The 24,506-nt window shown below is 43.4% G+C and overlaps 1 protein-coding gene and 1 long non-coding RNA gene across 3 annotated transcripts; both read left to right on the top strand.

The window, feature by feature from the left end:
* Positions 1 to 3,761: 3,761 nt before the first annotated feature.
* Positions 3,762 to 11,436, top strand: LOC110306178. The gene is made up of 4 exons (XR_002379232.2): positions 3,762 to 4,178; positions 5,174 to 5,308; positions 10,674 to 10,756; positions 10,895 to 11,436. It is a non-coding gene; the product is annotated as an uncharacterized LOC110306178 (long non-coding RNA).
* A 2,498-nt stretch (positions 11,437 to 13,934) lies between these two features.
* On the top strand, positions 13,935 to 17,387 carry LOC110305354 (olfactory receptor 10-like). Of its 2 annotated transcripts, XM_029483143.1 has the most exons (2): positions 13,935 to 14,367; positions 15,222 to 17,387. In XM_029483143.1, the coding sequence occupies exons 1-2, from the start codon at positions 14,346 to 14,348 to the stop codon at positions 16,025 to 16,027; spliced, it is 828 nt and encodes a 275-aa protein (XP_029339003.1). In that variant the 5' UTR covers positions 13,935 to 14,345; the 3' UTR covers positions 16,028 to 17,387. The 2 variants fall into 2 exon arrangements, with proteins under 2 accessions (XP_029339003.1, XP_029339002.1); XM_029483142.1 differs by having other exon boundaries at positions 13,935 to 17,387.
* Positions 17,388 to 24,506: the final 7,119 nt, after the last annotated feature.

Below are 24,506 nucleotides of genomic sequence, written 5' to 3' on the forward strand. Positions count from 1 at the left end.
TTAGTGCCCTCTTCAACTCCCCTCTCCAGCCTCATTTGACCCCAAGGCAGCAGGTGATAGCAGACTTCCAGGCTGCAGCTGGTGGTCTCGTGCCGTGCCATGGATGCTGGGTGGGGTAGAGTGAGCCGAGGACATACAAAGCAGGACAAGGAGGCAGAGGATAACTTGAAGCCCACTAAAGCTGCACGGATACTTCAAAGCAGCCTGCACTCCTCAGCGGTTCCCTGAAACAAGTGCCTTTTTGAGGTCTCTTCGCATTCTGTTTGCTTTTGAAGTATGCCCCAAGGTCTGCTTGCTGCTCGTTATGGTGCTCTTGGAGGTCATGTGTGCGGAGTTGACTAGGAACCCCTGTGTTCCTGTGCTCCTATGGAAACCACGTGGGCGTGGCAGCTGAAAACACCATGCTGTTAAATGCCTTTGCCTTCTGCTACCTTTTGGTTTAGAGATTCCACAATCACCCTGAGGTCACTTATGCCCACTCACTCATGACTCTGAGGGCTTCAGAACTGCTATCTATGCCTTCCGTATGTCCTTGCCCTCTTACCTAGGTCTCATTGACATTTGTGGTGCGACTCACCCCAGTGTAGACAAATGTATTGGCTGTGGCCTCTGTAGAAGTTGACTGGTTCTTCCCCCCAGCTCCATGCTCCCAGAAATAAGACTCAGACTCCAAATACACTTACATTTGGACATATCCTTGGCCATATAACTAGGCTCTTCTCTGATTAGATCATAAAAACCCATTTATTCTAGCCTACCTTCTGCCACGTGGCTGGTTACCTGTGCTCAGGTACCGTGTGTCTGTCTTATCACTCGTTCCTGGGCGTATCTCCCGAGCCTGCCACTATCCCAGAATCCTTTCTGCCTCCAGGATGTCCCACCTCCTGTTTCCTGCCTAAGTTATAGGCCATCAGACTTACTGGCAGGTGTCACTTCCACACAGATGCAGGATGTTCAATATAGGTCTCTGTGGCAAGGCTTCTGAGTGTTCAATAGACTTCCCCATCTGATCCCTGTCGGGTGAGTTCCCAGAACTGAAGGACTTAGGGAAGACTGAGAGGGTGGGAATTAGAAAGCAATTACCATGCTTGGTTGGAAACTCTTACTAAGAATGTCTTCTCCCCTTCATTACATAATTTATGAAGACAAAACAGATGACAATAACAGCTATACTTTTTTAAACCAGATTTTAAAAAATTTGTTCACTTTTTATTCCAATATCAACCCCTCCCTGTCTTCTCAGTACACCCTCATGCAGATCCTCCCCCCATTTCTCCCTCCCCATCCCCCCAATACATCAAGTCACTGCAGGACTAGGTATGTTCTCTCCCACTGAGGCCAGACAAGGCGGCCCAGTTCTTTACCAAATTTATACCGTGGTGCAGGATTCTACCAGACTTCTTTCTCACACAAATAGAACATTTACTTATCTGCAAATACTTAGCTTATATATGTTTACATAACTAATAAATTTATGCAACATAATATTCACCTCATCCTAAAGAGTTTCAGACTTCCAGGTGTAACCCTAACCCAAGTGGCAAGTGGTTTGCTACCCAGAAGTCCTTGGTCCTGTTTTCTACCCAGCACACTTGCCCAGCCTGGACAAATCACAGGGAGTTTATGTTTGGAAGCAGAGGTTAAAGGCCCTTTCAGCTAAGGGATCAAATGCAGTGTTCTCTTCCCAGAGGCTCAGAGACCAAGCCTGGTGGCACAGATGATCCAGATGTGATGGGCCTGAGCTGGAGTCTGCACTGGGCACACTGTCTGTATGTCTCGCTCTGGATCACACAGTGGTCCTGCCAGCACTTTAGTCTATGAGGTCAGGATAGTAGTATCTTCTGGAAGCTTATGAAGATGATCTAATATGTGGAAGCGACACAAAGAGAGTCCTGTGGAGGGAAATCTGTTGCTTCCTTTTTCTGGTGTTCACCTTGGTTCACCCCACTTTGAGGCCTCACACCTTCACCTAAGTCTAATGGAAGCTGAGGGGCAGCCCTAGAGGCTGTGTGAACGGGGACCATGTGGATGGCGCTGAGGTTGGTCTGCTTTACCCTCACCCCCTTGCTCATTCGAAGTGTGGCTCTTCCTACTAAAACTGTAAGTGACTAAGAACTAGATTTAGCTGCCCGCAACAGGAAATACGGATCTAAAGAAATGAGAGCCAGGGGCTGGAGAGATGACTGATCAGTGAGGAGCAGCTCTTCTGTAACTCCAGGTCCAAGGGATTCGACCCCTTATGCTTCCTGGGGCACCTACATGTATGTGCTACAATACACACACACTCAGGCACACACACACACACACACACACACACACATTCAACTAAAATAAACCTTAAAAAACAAAGGTGGTGGAGGTAATGTAGGCCTGGCATAGTGGCTTCTGATGTTATCAGGGCCTCAGATGCCTGTGTCGGGCTCACCCTCTTTAGCACAAGGCCTCTGTTCTAAGTGTCATTCCTTGGCTGCAAGAGTTCCAGCTAACACACACACACACACACACACACACACACACACACTCACATACACGTTAGGTTGGGAGAAAGGAAGACAGGCCAGAGGAGGGCCTGCAGTCAGTGCCTGATCAAAGGTTCACGGCCACTAACAACACACAGGCATGCTGTCAGCAAAAGAGATTACGAACGAAATCCACCAGCTGAATTGATTTTTAGTTAAACATTATTACCAAGAAAAACAGGAGTGAAGGTTATGCTTTAAGAATCCTGCCTGACCTGGAAAAGGTAAAGTTAAACTTCTGGGAACCCTCACTGGCTTCGGTGAGAACTGTCCTGCTGTCCTGTCGTGGTGGTGAGACTCTCTCAAGATCACACAAAAGTAGTTTTCTTAAAGGCCACACACATCTCCAGAAGTGCCAATTGACAGGAAACACACACAGATAAACCAAGGCGTCATCTTCAACATGTGGCTCTCCGCTCACCTTCCAAGATGGATCTAGGCATCAGGAAAGTGGAAAGGAGGCCAAAGAGTTCTTTACAGACTGACACCAGTGTCCATATCACCCCTCACACACACACACACACACACACATACACACACACACACACACACACACACACACACACACACACACAAGCTAGAACTCACCACAACCCTCCATTCTTTCCCAGAAGAAACAATTAGCACACACTGGGAACAGCTGACTCCATCGTTCTCAAAGCTCCAACAGAAGTCATTGAAGGTACATTAGTCCCTTTATGCCACCATAACAAAATAGTAGGCACAGATCATCTCGGAAGTAGAGGTTTATTTTGGCACGTGATTTGGCAGGTTCAAGTCTAAGCTGGGCCACTTGGCTGACTGGTGGTAGGATGGGTGTATCACTGACTGCTCATATCTCCAGCTAGGAAGCAGACAGATGAGATAAGCCAGGGTCCTACAGCTTGCTTTAGGGAGCACAACTCCAAGTGACTGTAGATCTCACTGCCCAGCACATGACTCTGGGGACCAAGCCTTACATATGGCTCTCTGGAGGGTGTCCGATGTCTGGCTATAACAACAACAAAGAAGCTTGTGTGATTTCTGCCTGGATTGCTTAGAACAATGAGTCTCATTCTTCCTAAAGCTGCTACCCTTTAATACCGTTCTTCAAGTGGTGGTGACACCAAACAAAATTATTTCAATGCTACTTCATAACTAATTTTGCTACTGTTATAAATTGTAATGTAAACATCTGATATGCAGGATATCTGGGGTCTGGTTGAGAACTGCTGGCTTAGAACCTTGGGCTGAAAGCTAAGCGTGTGAGAAATCTCACTGTTCTGGGACCAGCTCACGGGTGAGGCCAGATGGGAAGGTTAGTGGTCAGGAACATTTGCTGCTGTGTGAGCGAACCGTCTTTGATATTCAGTCCTGTGGAGCCTTTTGAAACTCCAAGCCTGGGTCAGTATCTGCTACAACTTGGTGTGAAGCAGCAACTAGCCAGCCAGTCAAAGCCAGTCAAGCCCTCCTCAATGTTTAACCCATGACCAGCAAAATTAATGGTTATTTTTAGCTGCTGTTTGAAAGTTTTTGATAAGTTAAAATAGTAACCGGTTGGAGTTCTCGGCTTTCCTGTTCTGTCCTTGAAGTGGAGAAGTCTCTGCAACCAGAATGGAATGCTTAAACAAATGTTTCCAGGATGAGAAATTCCAGACATTTATCCATTAGTACCGAAGGGTGAGTATGGTGTTCTCAGTGATGTTTACTCTATTACTAAGGTAGAAATTATCTTTGAATTAATGGGTATATTCTTTTATTCATGCCCAGATTTTTCCAGTTTTATATTTGAAGTATTTTTTTCAAGTTTTTATTATGAGAATTTAAACCCATAAGGACATCAAAAGATTAGTGACTCACATTTTTTCCCCACTGAGATAATACAAGAATCAATACTTTGTCACCTGCCAGCTACACACATATTATACCCCAGCGCCTGTATCTGTCTCATCAAATACAAGGTCAGAGGGCAAATCTTTTAAAACTAACTTTTAAAATTAATTAATTCACACATGGGGCCCTGGTTTTCTCTGTGGCATCTTCACATGTGTATGCCACCATTTGTTGTTCTTTTGTCCGCCCTTCTCTGCTTTGCTCAAACCAACCCCCCCTTCCCCCACCCCCGGCCTCTTCCAAACCACTCTCCTTTCTTCTTTTGTGGGCGCTGAGTCCAGCGGTTCTCAACTTCTGGGTCTCGACTCTCGTGTGAGTGTGTGTGTGTGTGTGTGTGTGTGTGTGTGTGTGTACGCGCACGCGCACACGGGCGAACAGCCCCTTTCACAGGATCGCATATCAAATATCCTGCAGATCAGATATTTACATTACGATTCATAGCAGTAGCAAAATTATAGATATGAAGTAGCAACAAAAATAATTTAATGGTTGGGGGTCACCACCACATGAGGAGCTGTTAAAGGGTCGCGGCACTAGGAAATGCCGAGAACCACTGCCTTATACCGTTACCCTCACTTCTCCCTTTAAGATCTCTTCCTCTTTTCTCAGGTCATGGTCGTCTTCCTTTCAACACACGCATGCGCATACTTAAATCAATGTTCCACATGAAAGGAAAGACGGTATTTGTCTTTCTGAGTCTGGCTCATTTCGTGTAACAAAACCATCTCCGGCTCTCTTTACTTCACCCTGAGTGTTATGATTTGATATTTTTTTTCTTACAGCTAAATGAAATTCCATTGTATGCACACACCACATGCCCCTTAGGTGTTGATCTGCCTGATGGACATCCAGGCGACTGCATTTCTCAGCTCTTGTAGACATCGCAGCAACAATGTAGGCGTACTGGTATCTGTGAGGTATGTAGACCCAGAATCCTTCAGATGTATATGCAGGAGTGGCACAGCTGAGTCATATTTTACATTTTATTTCCCTAACTCTTTTTTTAAAAAAATATATTTATTATATGTAAGTACACTGTAGCTCTCTTCAGACACACCAAAAGAGGGCATCAGATCACATTACAAATGGTTGTGAGTCACCATGCCGTGCTGGGATTTGAACTCAGGACCTCTGGGAGAGCAGTCAGTGCTCTTAACCACTGAGCCATCGCTCTAGCACTTAGTTCTATTTTCAATAAATAGTTCACACTCCGGCAAGTGCAGTATAAGACACATGTTCCCACACCATCCCCAGCATTTGTTTTCCTGGCGATAGCCCTTTCGACTGGGATGAGATAGGACATCAAAGCAGTTTTACTTCGCATTTCCTGATGGCTACGGAGATTGACATTTCAAACAGTTTGCAGTATCTGCTGGACACGTGAGTCTTCTTTGCGGTAGTGTCTATCCGGATCTTCACTCCATTTGATTGGATGATGGCGGGGCGCTAATTTTCATCAGTTCTTTATTTATAAATATTTTAGTAACCATGAAAGCAATGTGTTAGCTTCAATACTACTGTAAAATGTAGAAAATTAGAAGTAAATGAAATTCATTCATAATTTCACTTTCTAGATTAATTTTTAATCTAGGTATATGAAACGAGTGTGTAGTCGGACTTTGGTCTTCATTAGGCAGGAGTGCCCTCTTGTGGTAGTTTGAAAAAATTGCACTAGACGGGACTTTGCAAAGTCAGGTTTGGTTGAATTGATTAGACTCAGAGTTTCTGAAACTGCTGAAGATACTGATGTCCCGCCCCCAGGGCTTCCATCTCTAACAATAGCTGCTTGTCTCCTCTCCTGGTCTGGCAGCTCAACAACTCAGTCAGACGGCCACACATTGAAGTCAGCAGTACCTTTCTTCCCTAGCGGAGCCGATACCTGGTTTTCCTTAGATTCATTCCCTTCTCCCTCAGTTCGTCCTTCTTGCCCCTCCCTCCATTTGTCTTATGTACATGTCATACCTTCTAGAACTTTTCATATGGTTTACTCTTGATATTTTTCAGCCTATCAACTTTGGCCCTGTTGCGAATTAGCATCCACGTTGATATATAAGCTCTCTATGATTGCTATTCTAAAATACTTTTAAAATACTTTCTTCCTCTCACAAAGTTAAGAGCAATAAAAAGGCCCTAGTCCTATCACTTAGAAGCCATTGACTGGAAAGACACAGGCAGGAAGCTACACACTTTCTGCAAGCAAGCACGTTTCACAGACATTGAGTTGATCTGCCGTGTCCCTGCATTTGTTGGTATGCAAGAATAGGAACAATTCTTTCTCTGGGGAATAAAATGAATAAAGTTATTGTAGTTTAGAACTTCCAAGACTTATTGTGACAAACCTGTCAGGAAGAAGTAAGAGGGAAGTGTTTGTCGCTGTGCTGAGCACACAGTGAGCCAGCAGGAAGAAGAGAATAGTCTGTGATCTGGTGGTAAGAGGGCCACCTACATGTCTAGTCTCTTTTTGCACAGGGGAGCACACCGGTATCCACCCAGTCCCCTTCACTAGTTTATGCTTTCTTCTGTATTCTCTCTCCCCCCAAACCCTGTTGTCAGCTCAGAACAGGCTGTCTCTTTTTGGAAGCACAGGCTACCCCACTGTGGGGCAGGGAGGTCAGTGTACCTGTGTGTTCGCCTGGAAACAATTTCTGCCTTCCACCCTTTATGACCACATAGTGTAAAAATTGATCAAAGTGGAGGTTAAAAACTGTATTGATGGAATCCTATCATTCAGTTGGAATGTGGGTTCCCCTTAGGGGGGGCAAGAAATGCACACAATTCAAGGTAAGATCATGTTAACTTCTAACCACAGACTCCTGGGGTCCCTCGAAGCTTTGTTTTACTGGCAGGCTTATGCTGAATCCTAGAGGTCTGGGTACCCAGCAGACCTTGATATCAGGAGGTTTTCATACCTTCAAAGCCCAAGGAGGAGCACCCTGTCCTTTCCCTGCACCTCCATCTTTTTTCCTAATAATAAAATGTATACACATTACAGACAATGTGGTAGAGATATGTAAAAGGTCACCCATAGTCCCTGCACTTTAATCACTAGCAACATTGCTGTCTTTCACTTCTCTGCAAGAATTCTAAGACAGCTATCATGGGAACAGGAGAGTTGGCTCAGTGGTGAAGAGTATGGACTGATCTTGCAGAGGATCAAGTTCCCTTCCCAGCATCACATTGGGTGGTTGACAACTGCCAGCAACTCCAGCTCCAGGGGATCCGATGTCCTTTTCTGGGGGCCCTGTAGTCAGTTACATGCCCATGCCATGCACGGACACAGAAGCACATCATCATTGCAGAGTTACTTATATGGCTCTCTTCCTTATGAGGAAAGAAGCTGCAGTGAGCACCAAACCATTTGTACACGTGTAAGTCAGAACCTGATACAAACGGAAGATGAGGAAAAGCCACTCATGAAATTAAAAACAAACAAACAAAAAAACCCATCAAGAGGTAGTGGTACGGGCCTTTAAATCCCAGCACTTGGGAGGCTGGTGGATCTTGAAATTCAAGGCCAGCCTGGTCTACAGAGTGAGTTACAGGACAGCCAAGGATATATATTGTAAATATTGTATATGTAATATTGTATATGATAAAAATGGTATTTATACATATTTGGTAAATATTCATACACACACACACCACAGAGTTTTCTCAGTTCTTCTCCCCCTACTTTTCTCCACAAGGAATAAATCAGACAAAAGAAACGTTTATTTCCCCAGAGTCTGGGTTTGTGAGAGCGGTCTTATTTTGGCTTGGATTCAAGGAGACTGACTCAGTGCTGATGAGTTAGAATGGGAATTCTTAGGGACACAGGCATGAATATTAAGCAGAGACAGGAAACAGCTCAGTGCTGGAATATGGGAGTGCATGCCTTGAATCCCAGCACTGCAGAGGCAGGAAGAGGCAGGAAGAGGCAGGAGGAGGCAGGAGGAGGCAGGAGGAGGCAGGAGGAGGCAGGAGGAGGCAGGAGGAGGCAGGAGGAGGCAGGAGGAGGCAGGAGGAGGCAGGAGGCAGGAGGCAGGAGGCAGGAAGATGTCTGTGAGTTTGAAGCCAGCCTGATCTGTGTAGAAAGGTCCAGGCCAGCCAGGGTTACACAGTGAGTCTCAAAACCACATCCCGCACCTCAAAATCATGACTTATGTAATTTATACATTATGCACAAAGGTGCCACTATCTATAAGCACATTCAGACTGTTCACTAAATCCTTAGCAAACTTCACCCGTGCAGAAGCAGAGCCATGCCAAGCTGTCAGAGAAAAACAGTATTTTGACCTAGGGCACACTGGGTCAGTCAAACATGCCACTTCTAAGCAAGTTGACGGGGACCGGCAGCTGATTGCTTGGTGGATGGGCTTTCTGTGTCCCTGGATTTCCCCTCCTTGGGACTGCAGCCAGCCACGCTGCTGTCCCCTTGGGAACCCAACTTGCCAATGGACTGATGTGTGTTTAATTTACTGCTCTCTTCAGCTGACTTGTCTCCCTGCTAGCGGCTTCCAACAGGGGATTCTGGGAAAAGAGAAACGGCCCATCTCTGTGCTGATGACTGCTGGCCTTATCAGAGGCCTCCCCTTGAGACATTCTCAGATGTTATTGAAATTCAGCTCACCCCCAAATTTCTCATGCCAGACTCTGTTGGAATCAATTCCTGCCTCTGCTGTTAGCTGGGCCAGGGTGGAAGCATGTCTGTGGCTGTCTCATCCTCATTTAAATTCCTGATGCTTTTATGAGGGGGAGTTTTGTTGTTGTTGTTGTTTTGTTTTTGTAACACACTAAACTGCAACAGCAATACAAACGAACAAACAACCCCCTCAAAAAAAAAAAAAAACCCTAGAGCAAATCACTCTATTATAGTGTTAACATGTCTATTTCATTGCTAGTCATGTATGTTGTTTTAGTTTTCAAAAAATCTGTAATGTGGTTAATTACCTCTTTAATTTCTGGTATTTCATAATAAGAAGAAAATTTACTGCATACAGTAAATTTTCTTAATTTTTAATCACTGCCTGCTTTTTAAGGGAGACCTGTGGCAAATACTAAGTCCTAGAATTAGCTTTTTTTTTTTTTTAACCCTTCACTGTATTCTGCACATCCACAGGATTTATCTAGTTACTAATTTATGCCTGGAATCAAGTGCTCTATATGTGAGCTACATCCTAACCTATATACACACTTTATCATCAGCTTGAACAAAAATCCAAGGATGGAAAGCCTACATACAGGAAACACAAAACTTTCTTATAGGCAATTTCAGCTTTTCATATATTTTACAATAACTTGGAATGAAGAAACCCTCTCTCTAGTAACCCATGGTGCCCTCCAGTTTTCAGGAACACACTGATCGGACTCCTTTGTAATAATTTCACCTCTTAGAATGTGTCCTGGCTGAAGTTCTATCTCTAGCAAGTCTATTAATAGTCCCAGTGAGGCCTTTCTTCCCCATGGGCAGGCTGAGTTTTGTGGCGCCATATTGGCTGTAAGGTGCCTGTTGTCTTGCCATTGTCAGAACGTAGGGGAATATGAACGAAGGCAGGTCAGCATGGCATGAACTGACTTTCTTCCTCACTTGCTAAGAGATGTAGGAGGTGTGGACTCTCTTCTGGCTGATGGACTTTGGGCTCTTTTGTTATCCAACACCCACGAAGACTTTTTGCTGGCAGTGGGGTTGAGTATGGTTACCTAGACCAACATCTAAGCACGCCAGGATATGGATCACCTTTCTGCTTGCATCTGCTTAATATCTGGTGCTTCTCCTACCCTAGATCAGCAGTTCTCAGCCCATGGATGGGAACCCCTTTGGAGGGTTGAATGACCCTTTTACAGAGTCGCCTACGACCATCGGAAAACACAGATATTTACATTACGATTCACAACAGTAGCATCATTACAGTAACGAAAAATAGCGACGAAGGGTCACCACAACACGAGGAACTCGATTAGGGTCTCAGCATTAGGAAGGTTGAGAACCACTGTAGTCTAGACCCTTTCCTGTGCCTGGATAGCTGACAGGCTAGATAGCCGTAGGCTCTCTGACTGAGTCGGACAGTGAGGCTTTGTGCCTTCCTGGAAGCTGGGCTGAGGGCAAGGCAGTGGAGATGTCAGAGCTGCCCCGAGGCCTCATTTGTTTTCCTGTCTGGGATGGGTCTTTCAGGGTGCTTTCAGAGGGCCAAGCAGCCGGTGTAAGTCGGGGAAGAGAAGTCTATTCTGGAGGGTTACAGGTTGAGTTGTGAATACTGCCTTGGGCAAGTCCGTCTTTCAGCGCTTCATCTTCATTATTCACAGATGAGAGAATTTCCTGCTGGGTTGTTGGGAAGATTAAAGCCTTGGACTTTTGAGCGTATTTCATGGCAACTAGTATATATCCAGTAAGTACTCGGTACAGTTGCCCAAATTCTGCTGCTGTGGCGGTTGGTCACCCTGATCCTGGTGAGTGGGACTGGGAAGGGAGAACAGATGGCAGCTGACTGACAAGAAAGGAGTGTCTTACAGGAGGTTTGTTGCAGGATGCACACCTGGGTTACCAAGTGATGTCTCCATCAATGCGGTCTGCAGTCAGAAGGGACGGAAGGTGTTCCAGAATGCTGAAGAAGGCACAGCTCCCAAGGACAGATGGAGGCTTGCATGGGGAACCAAGAGAATTGGATGGTCCAGACACAACTTGACCTTGTCAAGCCTTTGATTTCCTAACTGTAAAGTAGGGACTCCCTTGTGCTGCTTAATGGTACTGTGAAGGGTGAGAAGCAGTTTCCAGTGTTGAAGACAGGCACATGCCAGATGCAATAGATAACCCAGGAAAGCTCTTCTTCCATCTAATTGGATGGCAGATGTCACGAACAATAAAACACAAATAAACAGGCCTTGGTGTTTCCCTGTACTCTGCTGCCCGTGAGCAGTTTGCTAAACAGAAGCTAACTAACACAGGGAGAGCTGCTAGAAGGGGGAAGAGTAACTGGCACATTAGTCTTCATTATGCTACAGGTTTTTTTTGTATTTGTTTTTGTTTTTTTTGTTTTTTGTTTTTTCAAGACAGGGTTTCTTTGGAACTCACTTTGTAGACCAGGCTGGCCTCAAACTCAGAAATCTGCCTGCCTCTGCCTCCCGAGTGCTGGGATTAAAGGCCCAGCTCTGCTACAGGTTTCTTAAATAGTTTACTTCCTGGGTGGTGATGGGACATGCCTTTTAATCCCACCACTGGGGAAGCAGAGGCAGGCAGAGCTCTGATTCTGAGGCCAGCCTGGTCTACACATCAAGTCCCAGGACAGCCAGGGCTACTCAGAGAAATCCTGTCTTTAGAAAAAAAAGTCCTTATTTATCTTATTAAATTTATTTATGTACTAGAGGGCATGTGAGTACCACCTATGGAAGTCAGAGGATAACTTATGGCAGTCAGTTCTCTCTGGTCATTAGGTTTGGTAGCAAATGCCTTTACCCATTGAGCCACAGGCCACCTCCCCAGTCTGCTTTATCCTTTTTAAGTTAAAATTGCTAACATTTCAAAACAGATATGCTCAAGCTGTGAATGTTTTTTGTGTGTCTGTGTCTCTTTGTGTATGTCTATGTGAAGTGCTCTCTCTCTCTCTCTCTTTCTCTCTCTCTCTCTTTCTGTGTGTGTGTGTTTGTGTGCATGTGTGCCTGCCTGCCTGTCTATTTGTCTATCTGTCTATGACCTAGTGTTCTGGGAAAGATGGAATGAACAGACTCTATTTTGTCTCTCCCATTAAAACCAACTATAATTCGAAGACAGAAAACATAAATTTTTATTATTTGAGTACCTGAAAATTAATGGACCGATTGGGGGGGAGATGAATTTTAAGACTAACAACCTAACAGTGATCTTATTGCCCTCCCTTTTGTATCCACTTGCCTCAGTACAATATGGTTTGAAGCCTAGAAGTGGACACTGGACACACATAGGTTGTTCCAGGAGAAACTTGTAGTTCTGCTCAAGAATGGAAAGCCAACCCCCCCCCCCCCCGCAAAAGAATGGTAAGGGAATTCTGTATACTCTGGGAAGGAAGGGGGCCCAATTATCATTCTTTTGTGTCCCAGGACCCCAAACAAAGTGTTTAGTGAAAACAGTGCGCGAGGAGAAACTGAACAATTCCAAAAGGAGACTGAGAAAGAAAATCATTTACCTCCAAGCAAAGAAAATATAGAGAAATTCATTTAACTAAGGAAGTAAAATGACCAGTATATGAAAATCTGTAAAATGGTAGCAAAAAAGTTAAAACAAATGCAGATCCCATGACTGTAGATTGGGAAGCTAAATATTGTTAAGATGTCAACACTATTTCAAAGCACTCTACAGATTTAATTCAATTTCCACAAAAATGGAGAAATATTTTATTTGCAGAAAAGAAAGACACCTACTCTAAAGTTCATATGGAATTTGAAGAGCCCCTGAAAGGTCAAACTCTCCCTCAAAGGAATAAATGCTTAGTTGGGTCAATGATGTGTGTAATTGAGAACATGAGCATTTGATTAGATGTCTATAGAAGTTAGACTCCTGGATTGTGGTGAGCATGGTAGACTTATATGAGACACAGAATATGATCTAATTTTAGGGTTTACAGGACTTGGGTCCAAGTTGGGGATACATGAGGAATCTCACAATAGAAAGTTGCATGAGCCAAGTGAAATTGTGTATTCTAAGGACTATGAGTGAGTTAATTTAAACTGGGCAGTGAGTGAGGAACAGAGGAGCTAAGATTGGGCAGTGAGCAGGAAATTGTAGTAGCTGAAGACAGTGAGAGCATCTTGGAGAACCAGCCCATTGGTTATAATTGCCACATTGGGGCCCAGAGGTCTCAAAGGCCACAGGTGATAAATAATTCAATTGCCACTGCTATTATAGAATCACAGGCAATGTCCGGAGGGGAAAGGGTGGCTTAATAATATACCAGGTCCTTCATAGTCTTAGTTAGGGTAAGTGAGCCAGAGAGTACGGTGGAGGGCAGTTACTTCTTCTTAGCGATGTGCCTGGCTGGTGAGACTCTTGGGGCTGAGAGTCATAGATAAGCAAGACTTATCTAGGATCAGCTGGGCTTCAAGCCCTCCACACCACAGATGAAGTCAGAACCAAAGAGGAGCAGGTCTCACATGATCTTCCAGAACTGAAGAAGGTAAGCATGAGTTTTTCTTCCCCAGACCTTGAGTGAGTTCAAAGTGGGTGATCTGTGCAGGATTTACAGGGTTTCCTTTCAAAGCTCAATATCTCAGATGCCTGGAACCTAAAATGCAAAGCAAACTGAAGACGTCAGATCCAGGAGACAGAAGGCAGAGCCATGGCCAAAACGACTGAAACTAAATGAAGAACAATTTATTAAGGGGCAGAGGATGGAAGAGAATTCTTCCTAATTTGAGGCAAAGTCCTGTCTGTGTAGAAAGCAGTGTATTCATCCAGACTTTGAATTTCAGACTTTGAATTTCAGTTGAGCAGACCATACTTATTTTATTTTCCCGGTCTTTCCCCCCCCCTGCCCCCCAAGACAGAGTTTTCTGTGTATTGCTGGCTGTCCTGGACCTTGCTCTGTAGACCCACACTGGCCTCAAACTCAGACGTCTTCCTGCCTTTACCTCCCTAGTGATGGGACAAAAGACATGAACTACCACCACCCAGCTTTATTTTCTGGTCATATATTATTAAATATTTCATAAAGCAGTCTTAAAGACCACAATAAATATTCGCAGGAAACTCTAGAGTGAGCGTTGGCGTTGTTATGAAGAAATGATTTGTTATGAAGAAATGAGGCCAAGGGTGATTTAGTGCTTACTCAGCTTTGGTTGAGAGTTAATTCTCCAGAGACCGAGGAGAGGGTTATATATGCAAACCTAACAAGAGAAAACTGGGTTTGTACTGTTACCTATTTAAATTGTCTTTTAATGACACTGTGCTGATCTAACTCCCTCTATCAAGCACCAAGCATTTAGGCACTGACATATCTGATACTGCTGATGCACTACGTCATAGAAACTGGTGAGTATCTACCTTCATCTCTCTGTGCGTTTGTGAGTGCCTCTGTATATGAATGATCTCCAGAAACAAGGAAATATGTTTGCAGTTCTGATAATAAAACCAGAGTTTCCCAAACACTGGGCAGTTTCTGTACCACCAATCTATCTCCAAGCCAGTAATAAAATTATTGGATGGGAGGTCAGATAATGTATCCTTTGTGCTGGCACAGTAAGTTGATGATGTGGTCTTACACTTGAACCTGAAAATTTAATGATGATTCTGAGCAAACGAGAGTGTTCTATAGATGTTGGGGGTCTAATCTCCAGTTGTCATGTGTGTGACATGTGTGATGTGTGTGACATGCGTATTACCTTTGCTTTTCCCACAACCCCCTTCTCATTGTTTTTAAAGCAATTTCCAAGGTGCTGGGTGAGGTCCAAATTCTAGTGTTATGGGAACAAGAAACATCAAATCTACAGGACTGAGAAACCTGGCTAAATCTAGGAACAAAGAGGCAGCAGAGATATGGTTCAAAGAAAGATGATATCATTCTTAATCCAGAGGTTATCTATCTAAAGTAGGGTAGAGTGAGAATGGAAGGCTGGAGTGAAGTTGGCTGGATAACAGAACAGAAAACAAACTCGTGTTTTGGGAGTGCTTAAGGAATACTGTAAACAGCATATGAACCCTTATTCCTCATAGGATGCACTGAATTGCCTTCGGGTACTTGTTCAGGTCAAAGGCTATGGGAACCTTCAACACCAGTTTGGGAGGAGGCTTCATTTTGGTGGGCTTCTCAGACTGGCCTCTACTAGAACTCATCTTCTTTATTTATATTTTGATTTTCTACTCTATAACTCTCTTGGGAAACACAGCCATCATTGCTCTCTCCCGAATGGACCTTCGACTGCACACCCCCATGTACTTCTTTCTGTCTCACCTCTCCTTCCTGGACCTCTGCTTCACCACCAGCACTGTGCCCCAGCTCCTCATCAACCTCCATGGACATGACAGGACCATCAGCTATGGAGGATGTGTGGCCCAGCTGTTCATATTTCTTGCTCTGGGATCCACAGAGAGTGTGCTCCTGGTGGTGATGGCTTTTGACCGCTATGCGGCTGTGTGTCGTCCACTGCACTATACTACCATCATGCACCCCGTTCTCTGCCAGGCATTGGCTATTGCTTCCTGGGTAGGAGGCTTCTTGAACTCTCTGATTCAAACAGGCCTCATGATGACCATGCCACTCTGTGGACATCGACTGAATCACTTCTTCTGTGAGATGCCTGTGTTCCTCAAGTTGGCCTGTGAAGACACAGGAGGAACAGAGGTCAAGATGTTTGTGGCCAGAGTGGTGATTGTTGCAGTGCCTGCCATGCTCATTCTAGGCTCCTATGCACAGATTGCTAGGGCAGTGCTGAAGGTCAAGTCAGTGGCTGCACGCAGAAAGGCTGCTGGGACTTGTGGCTCCCACCTCCTGGTGGTATCTCTGTTCTATGGCTCAGCCACCTATACATACTTACAACCCAAAGACAGCTATTCTGAGAGCAAGGGGAAGTTTGTGGCCCTTTTTTATACTATCGTCACCCCCATGCTCAACCCTCTGATCTATACCCTGAGAAACAAGGATATGAAAGGGGCTCTGTGGAAGGTGCTAGGAAGAGCTGCAGCCACAGGGTAGGAGGAAAATGCTGATGAGTAAAACATCTTATATACTGAAGTCCAGAGGGTTTTTCATTGGAAGAGGGGAATTGGGTGTCAAAAAAACTACAATTAGTTATGTACATGCATGAAGCTGTCCATACTCACAAAAATAAAAGACAAGACAGCAAACCAAACCAAACCAAACAACAAAACCAATCCTAGGATGGCAAGATGCTTAGAGGATAAAGGCACTTGTGGCCAACCCTGAGGATCTGAGTTTGATGCCTGTATTCCACATTGTAGTAGGACACAATCAAGTCCTCCACACACAAGTGTGTGTGTGTAAAGCAAATAAATCACAAAACTTGAAACAAAATAAAACATTCCCCAGCAGCCATAGGGTTTTAATGCCTTCCTTGTTTGGGAGCTGGAGTAAGGATCTTCTCCCTGGGTTACTGTCTGTCCTTGCTGCTCAGCAAAGATAAATGCAGATGCAGACACAACTTTGCACAGGAGCCTGGGAGAGGTGGATTGTGAGCACCTGTGAAAGTGGGCTGAGTTCTTGGCAAGTCTGATTGTCACAGTATTTTAAATTTTGAATGGCAACACTCAAAGTCAGATCCCCATACATTCAGATACTATACTTTGATCAAATCCAAACCCAGTTCCTTCTTTCTATTTCTTTCCTGTTGCTCAAAACCACTTTGCTCTCACAACTTCCTGCCCTTTTATAGACTTTATGACCCACTGGATCTGTGTAGGGTTACCTGCATGTGCATGGGTGTGGAGCATCAGCTCCAAGTGGGACCTTAATATCACCCCACTTTTTAAATATATCATGACCCGGTCTGAAGTCAGCCATAACTTATGCCCTGTTTTTAAGGCCTCTTACATTAGTGCTTTCCATTCTTTTGCAAGCAGAGCTGCCCCATGTAATGTGTGAATTTGAGACATGGGTTAGTCTTCCCTCTTGGAGAAGAAGGCAGAGTCATTTCTGCTGCAGTCAAGCAACAAAGCTCTCCCAGCAGAGCTATGAGCATCTGCCTTAACAACTGGCTAGATTCCTTCCCTGTTAGTGATGTGAACAGGATAAATGAGTATACAAATGTCTAAGAACTCAACAACTAATATACACCCAGTTGCAAGATTAGTAGCCTAAAGGAAAAATTCAAAAATTTGATATCTTATATATGTCCAGATGCAAACATCAATATAGAAAAACTATTTGTAAGAAAATTAACCATAAAAAGGGAAAGGCTACTACTTATCATTTGACCAGGTATCTCAAAGTTGATTTGGGGTTCCATCTCACTCCTCTTCATCTGTTTAATTCAACTACCAGAATTCCATGAAATTGCTTACTTCCATGCATTGAAATGGTGGTTTTATGTGTAAAAGTGCAGGCATCTTTGTTAATAAACTTTTGTAAATGTAATTGTGTGTGAACTGAATCCTGTTTCATCATAATGAGTTTGCATCAGTTTTGTTTGTGTTTGGAACTTATTTTGCATCCTTATCGCTAAACATTATTCAGCATCATGATTTTGTCATATTTATATTTTGTGTAATTCTTTTATCAATGAAAAAATACAGTTCTCACCTTGAAAAGTGTTTTGTGACTTTTTTGGCAGAAGTGATCTTAGGTTACACTTGTAACCTAAGATGGAGCAACAAATCAAAGAAGTTGTTTTACCTAACTCTACCTTAGCAAACTGGGGATTTGATTTTGGGTTACTTACAGTAGTGGCGATGACTCAAGGATTACCAAAAAGCCAACCCAGGTATAGGTGGTGTCTCAGGAAAGCCACAGTCCTGGGCCACTCTGCATTACTTACAGGCACGTCAGCCAGTCAGACAGAATCTCTTCTCTGAAGTAGTTGTTTCTGCTTGTGTAAACTTGAGGAAGGCCCTTGGGATTCTTGTTAGTTTCAGGAACTTCTTGAGACTTGTGAGTTTTGTTTACTTTCTGAGCCTTAAGAAACCTTCCTCTATTTTCAAAGAGGGAACTTTTCAATACAGAGGAAATAACTACAAGAAGACTCCACCTCATCTCTTGGTGCTTACATTCTTACTGTACCCTCATCTCCAAAGGACTATGAACCTTGAAGGGGGTGATATGGCTGTTTGATAGTTTTCTCCATCTGTGACTTAGTTTTGTTCCACCATGCCATAGTCATAGTCATATCGTTTCAGAAGCTTGGGCATTTATGAATTTGCTTTTGTTTCTTGTCAAAAAAGAAGTGTCCTTCCACAAACAATTGAAGCTAATAGTAACAGTGGTTCATAAGTACACACACACACACACACACTTAGAATGTAATTTGACACAATATATTACTTAAGAAAATAATAGCAGTAGCTTCTCCACTGAAACCTCTGACCTCCTTTGTCTGGCTTATAGTACATTTGAGGGTTGTGCTGTGAGGTGACTCCTGATTCAACCGTAAAACAGCTCGCCCATCACAGTTGTGCCATTATTGCACCCATGAGCACAGCTTGCCTAGCATTTTGGTAATATGGCACATGGGCTCCATAGCTGAGTGGAACTGTTGGTGAGAATTCTTCTCCCGAAGTTTATGTGGTGCCTTCAGCATTACAAAAGGCAACTAACAGGCGGGGAGCTACCAGTTTAGTCCTAGTTTCATTTTTCAATGTCTGACAGTCAAAGGCATTGATGTTTTCAGCAATGAAGACTTACTGCCTATTTCTAGCATCCACCAACAACATTAGTGATAGGATTGCAGTCTATGATGTTTCAAGGACCTTCCCAGGTCCAAAGTCCTAGAGAAGCAGCTTAGTTTTCTTATTGGAATTTTTACCCCCAAACCTTAAGACTTCTGTGAGTGTATTTTTTCAGTCACCTGTAGTGATTTTGTTTAGTTTTTTTACATGATATCAGTAGACTTCTTACAGATGCTTTTACTAATCGGTGAGATGCTCAAGAGTTTGGCAATATGCAATAAACCCCCTTTACAGGGAGTGGACACCTCACCATTTAAAGTGAGTGCCAGTTAGTGTTGAACATCCAGTGAGATATGAAAAAGGAAATGATAGCAAAGTGCATTACAGTACAAACAGATTTGGGGAGATAGCAGCATGGGTCAAAGACACCACCTGATCAACTGTCCTCTTCTTGGGGTACCTGGTTGACAGAAATTCTGTGTATTGCATTTTCCAGGTGCTCTTGGCTGGGCCAGCTTGTGATGTTCATGCCCAAGGGCATTATTCTGACCTGCCATGCCTGCTTCTAGAGGTAGACCCTCAGACCTGACAGACTAAAGCTAAAACTGTGGCCGTTAAATCCCATTGGCTGCTGAAAGGGCCCTAGGCTGGGCAAACAATCTGTGACCATTATTTCTCTTAGTCTACATGCTCTGAGGATGTCTGTGCACCTTAGGACAGGCTTAGTATTTCTCCTGTGAACAGCTGTCAGGATTTAAATTCTTCCAGAATCTCACTACACAGCACTAGGCTATCTGTCAGCTTCTCCCCCTAGGCAGACCATTTGACATACAATAATAAAAAATTAATTAATTCTTTAATTTTAGCTTTGTTGTGGACAAAACCAGGGTATAAAATAAGAACTACTAATGTATGAATTAGAATTTTTACAAGAGCAATACAGTACATCAGACTTTAAATGAGAGAAAATGTTTAGTTGGAAAGACAATCCCCATGCATGGGAACAAACTTAGATGAAACTTCCGTGATAAGAAGATATTCAGATTATGGTGAACATGGTTGGGTTATGTGAGACCTGGTATATGGTCTGATGGAAAGGCTTTGGTCAAAGTTGGGAAAGTACGAGGATTATGATAACATGGACTTTCACAAGCCATATAAAAAGGTGTGGTTTGAGGAGCTGCATGGGTCACTTCTTTGAATTGGGCAGTGTATGGGAATAGAAAGAGCTGAGGAGAACAGATATGGAAGCAGTCAGTTAATTATAATATGCTTACGATCCCCAGAGGTCTCCAAGGCCAGACTTGAGTAAACAATCATGTTTCCACATCGATTAGAGAGGCCAGACAGTGTCCCAGGGGCAAGCATAGTACAGTCTTCCCTAAGGTCAGACTGGATGATATACCAGCTCCTGCCTAGGATGAATTGATTATGGTGATGAGCAAGAGAACAGTACAGGCTTTCCTCTGCCCCTTAGTAATGGGCCTCAGCAGGTGAGCCTGCTACAGGCTGTGGCCTCAAATAAGCATGATTTCTCCAGGAACATAGCTGAGATTCAGCTTTCAGTACCACAGACAGATGCAGATGGAACCAAAGAGAAACACGTCTTTCTCACATACTTCTAGATGACACCAGTGTAGCCTGGGTTTCATATGATCCAGAAGCCAGCAGGACTGAGGGAATTCAACACAATTGTTTTCTTTCCATGGCGGTGGTGAGTGCTGACTGGGTAAGATACTCTGCATTCATGGTCCCTTCTGGAAGTCAATTTCGTTGATGCCTAAGATCTAAGATGCAAAGCCAATTGTAGACACCAGAAGCAGATGACAGAGACTGAGCCATGGTCTGAGATGATCAGAGTAAATGAAGAGCTGTTTATTAGAGTGGCAGAGGATGGGAGAGCTTTCTTACTTGGAAGTAGGGTTCTGTGTTTGAAGTCAGAGCCATTTGTTCAGACTTTGAATTGTGATTAAGGTGACTAGACTTATCTTCTTCTCTCTTTATACTACAAAATGGTATGTTATTACATATTTCACAAAGGAGTCTTGAATATTACTCTAAATGCTTATGGGATAGAGTGAATGTGGTATGATTTCTCTTCAGTGTGTGATGCTATAGGCAAGAGAGAATGATGGTGTGTGTAAGAATTGCAGACTGACGAGGCCAAGGATGAGTTAGTGCCTACTCAGCTTTGATTGAGAGTTAGTTATCCAGAGACTGAGAGAGTTGCATACTCAGGTGTAGCAAGAGAAAGAAAACTGAGTGTCAAGGATGGATGTGTCAGTAATGAAGGTGCTTAGTAGGGAATTTGTTGAACCTTTTCTTGTCTTCAGATGTGGGGTTTGGGGAGTTTTTGTTGTTGTTTTGTTATGTTGTTTTTGTTGTTGTTTGGTTGGTTTTTGCTCAAAGGTAGTCCAATACAGTCAGTCAAGATCATTAACTCTGTGTATTGGTTGAAGGAGGTATAATTTATCATTTCTGATATCAAAGACTTTAGTATTGAGAGTGGAGGTCAGTGGTAAATGCTTTGTTGAGCATATGGGAGCCTTGGGATTGATTCCAAGCACTGCAAACTAGTTTAGTATTTACAGAAGCCAGTGAACAGACATGCATCCACATGTCCATCTACATACTGGGAGATGAACTCAGGCTCCTGGTAATCCCAGACAAGGGCATTTGTAATACCAAACATTCAAATGTCCTTTCTTTTTGGTTCTTAAGGAGACTAACAGTAACACTTCCATTTAAAAAGATAATTTAAATGTAAAAGAAAACGTGCACTTTAAGACTGCTATTCTTTGTATTTCTCAAGTTTTCTGGATATTTACCCACTGTTTGACCTTTATCACATTTCAGGCCATGGCCTTTATTCTGCCCTGTGGAAAAGAACAAAAAAGTTTGCAATCTGTACTCTTTGAAAAATATTCTAACTTGTATAAAAGCCGGCACACACCCATTAGTAAGCATCCTGTTTTATTTTGTTTTGTTTTGTTTTGTTTTAATCTCAAATGTTCAATGAAAGCACTCATTTCTCATCCAGGATGTCTTTAGATGACTTGTTAGTATAGTCCTTGGAGTGGCACAGAAGCATTGGATAGAATACTTTTTTAAAAAAAGAAAATATTGATAATCTTAGATAGCTACTCAGGGCCTGCCAGGAGCAGGTTATATCAGCCTGACACTGTGTTCTCCCTTTGCTGCAGTGAGACTTGGGTCATTTTGAAGCTCCTATCTCTATTGGAGAATTGTGGGGTCCAGTATTGTTTACTTAGCACAGTTGTCTTCTTCAGGTCCTGGAGGATGGTCCTTTGGAAGGAGCCTGGAGATTATTGTATGATCCTGTCATGAGGACTGTCTCTCCTCCTCAGCTGTGTGGAGTAGGGCTATTTATATAAAGCCTAGTGCAGTGCATTTGCCCACTCACTTTTGTCTAGAGTTGGGTCTACTCTGAGGCTCACACTCCTGGCTTGTGAGATATAGCTTTTACTGTGTGGAATTTACCAGAAGCCCAATGCTGAACACAGATGGAGTAGTGGGCAGCCATTCCAGAAAAGAGACAGATTCAAGAGAATTGTTTATGCTGAGGTCTTCTTTCTGTGATTGGTACAAGTGGATGTGAACAATTCTAACCAGGATCTCAGGTAAGTATAGAGTAACAATATGAGGCATTAGTAACATGCCCTCCATGCAGTGGATGGTGCTGAAGCTGTGAGAGTTTGTGAAATGCAGGAAGGGAAAGGTCACCTGTGGAGAACACAGAGTGTCCTTGACATCATTCTTATGAGAGATATAAGAGGACACTTCAGCTGATCTCAGACATATACAACTGAAGACCATCCATTCTCAGCAGGGGCCTGGGGTCTAAGAAGTACAGGGAAACATCCAATAATAATAATAATAATAAAAACCTACTGGGTGTCCAACATTTCAAAACAGACTTACAAGTGGCAGTATACAGACCAAGCATTATATTTAGGAATATATTCTACATAAATGTATATTTGCATGCAACAACAATTAATGAAAAAACAAACAAACAAAAAAACGAAGCCATGAGTTTTAAAGAGAGCAAAGACGAGTACCTGGGAAGGTTTCAAGGGACAAAAGGGGAGAAGAGATTGAAGTGATTATATTATAATTTCAAAAATACAAGAAATAAAAAATAAAGGCTCCCAACTGGGCATGTAAGCGTCAAGGTTTTGATTGCACAGAGGGAGGCAAAGCAACATGATGTACGCGTGGTGAGAAATCATCTCCTGGAGCATATGGGGCAGTTCCTCCCTTCTTCCCCCCCCACCTGGTTCCTGTTCTCTTTCCTAAGGAAGAGAGCTACAGTGCTTTTCTGTGAACCTCTGAATGCTGGTGCAGGAGAATGTCTGCAGACTTGGGGACCTTTGTGCGGCTTACATGTGACAGTCCTTCTGCATCCTGAAATGATCATTGCAGACACGCTAGACACAGCAGCACTCTCTGGAAGCTCTAGAATGGTGGTGCAGGTATATAATTAAATCAGAAATTGGGTTGGATGGGTCTGTGTGAAGGTGCAGTGCCTTGGGTGGTCTTACAGCAAAGTGTCATCTCAGCTGAGAACAGCAAGCCTGTCTCTAAAGTGTTTCTCAGCACAGTTGGCATTCAGCCCACATTCTTTTTGTGTGTGTCATGGAGGTGATAAAGTCTCTTGTGTGGTGCAGGCTATACTGTGACACTCTACCCACACAAACCAGGTGTCACACATGTCAACCCCAAATGTCTGCTTAATCACCATGTTCCACTGAGAAAAAGTTCTCTCCTGATAGAGAACTGTGATCTCCTCTGGGCGGCATGTAAAGTGTGCTGAACAATGCTGGTGCACACTTAGGTGATGTTAACAAGTACATGAGATCAGAGGTGACTTTGAACAGGGTTATGATTGTGCAAGTTAACACACAGTGCTCTGCATTGATTTACCCTCCCGCTTTCTCTGCTCCTCTCGTTCTCCCTCCCTCCTTTCGATATTATGGCAGAGATAGTCTCTTCTGTTAGACATTGAGACACTTTAAAACCCTATGCATCTTGCACTTTGTACCCTGTGCCCTGCAGCCTCTCCCTGTCACCTCGGCTGCATTTGCAGCAGCCATATTTTATTCTCTTACATTGTCATATTATTCTCTTACATATCATATATACATACAATGGTGTCTATACCAGTGAGGTTATACAAGTTTTCTTTTAATTCTGGCTGCTTATTCCTCTTACACAGTGTCCCTCAGTTGGCTCCATGATGTTTTCCAAGGGCTTTGTCATCATTGAACTGAGCTTTGTGAAGGGTGTTCAATAGTGGTAGCTTTATCTTTGCTGTGTAAATGCATCTCTCCCAGCCCTTCTTACATGAGAGACTCTCCTATGTTCTTTGTGTCCTCCTGCCGCCCTTGGAGCAGCAGTTGGCTGTGTGCATTCAGATTTGTGTCTGGCTCTCTCTTCCCTCCCAGTGCTCTCTGTGTTCTTTACTGTTTTTAAGGTTACTGTTTCTCTGTAATGTACTTGGAAGTGTGGCACATCTGACTTTGTTTATCTCTCTTAGAGTTAATTTGGCTGTTTGGAGTTGTCATCTACATTCTTGTGACCTAGTTAAAAGTTTTGCAACTTCACTATCCTCCATCAGTACAATTACCCAACTGTGATTGAGACAGATAAAATGATCCAAGAGTAGAGTGCTGTTAAGGTTAACAATAAGTCTGGAATTTAAACATGCACACACTTAAAAAAAACTATGTTCTTACTGTAAATGTGTATTTTTGAGATTTTCATAAGTGAGTGATGTACCTATATCATCTCCATCTCTCCTTCACACCAGC

The sequence above is a fragment of the Mus caroli genome, chromosome 11 (assembly GCF_900094665.2).
Source record: "Mus caroli chromosome 11, CAROLI_EIJ_v1.1, whole genome shotgun sequence".
In the NCBI taxonomy this organism is placed as follows: Eukaryota; Metazoa; Chordata; class Mammalia; order Rodentia; family Muridae; genus Mus; species Mus caroli.

Coding starts and splice junctions, on each gene's coding strand:
- LOC110305354 (XM_029483142.1), top strand. CDS start 15,092: ATGGGAACCTTCAACACCAGTTTGGGAGGAGGCTTCATTTTGGTGGGC.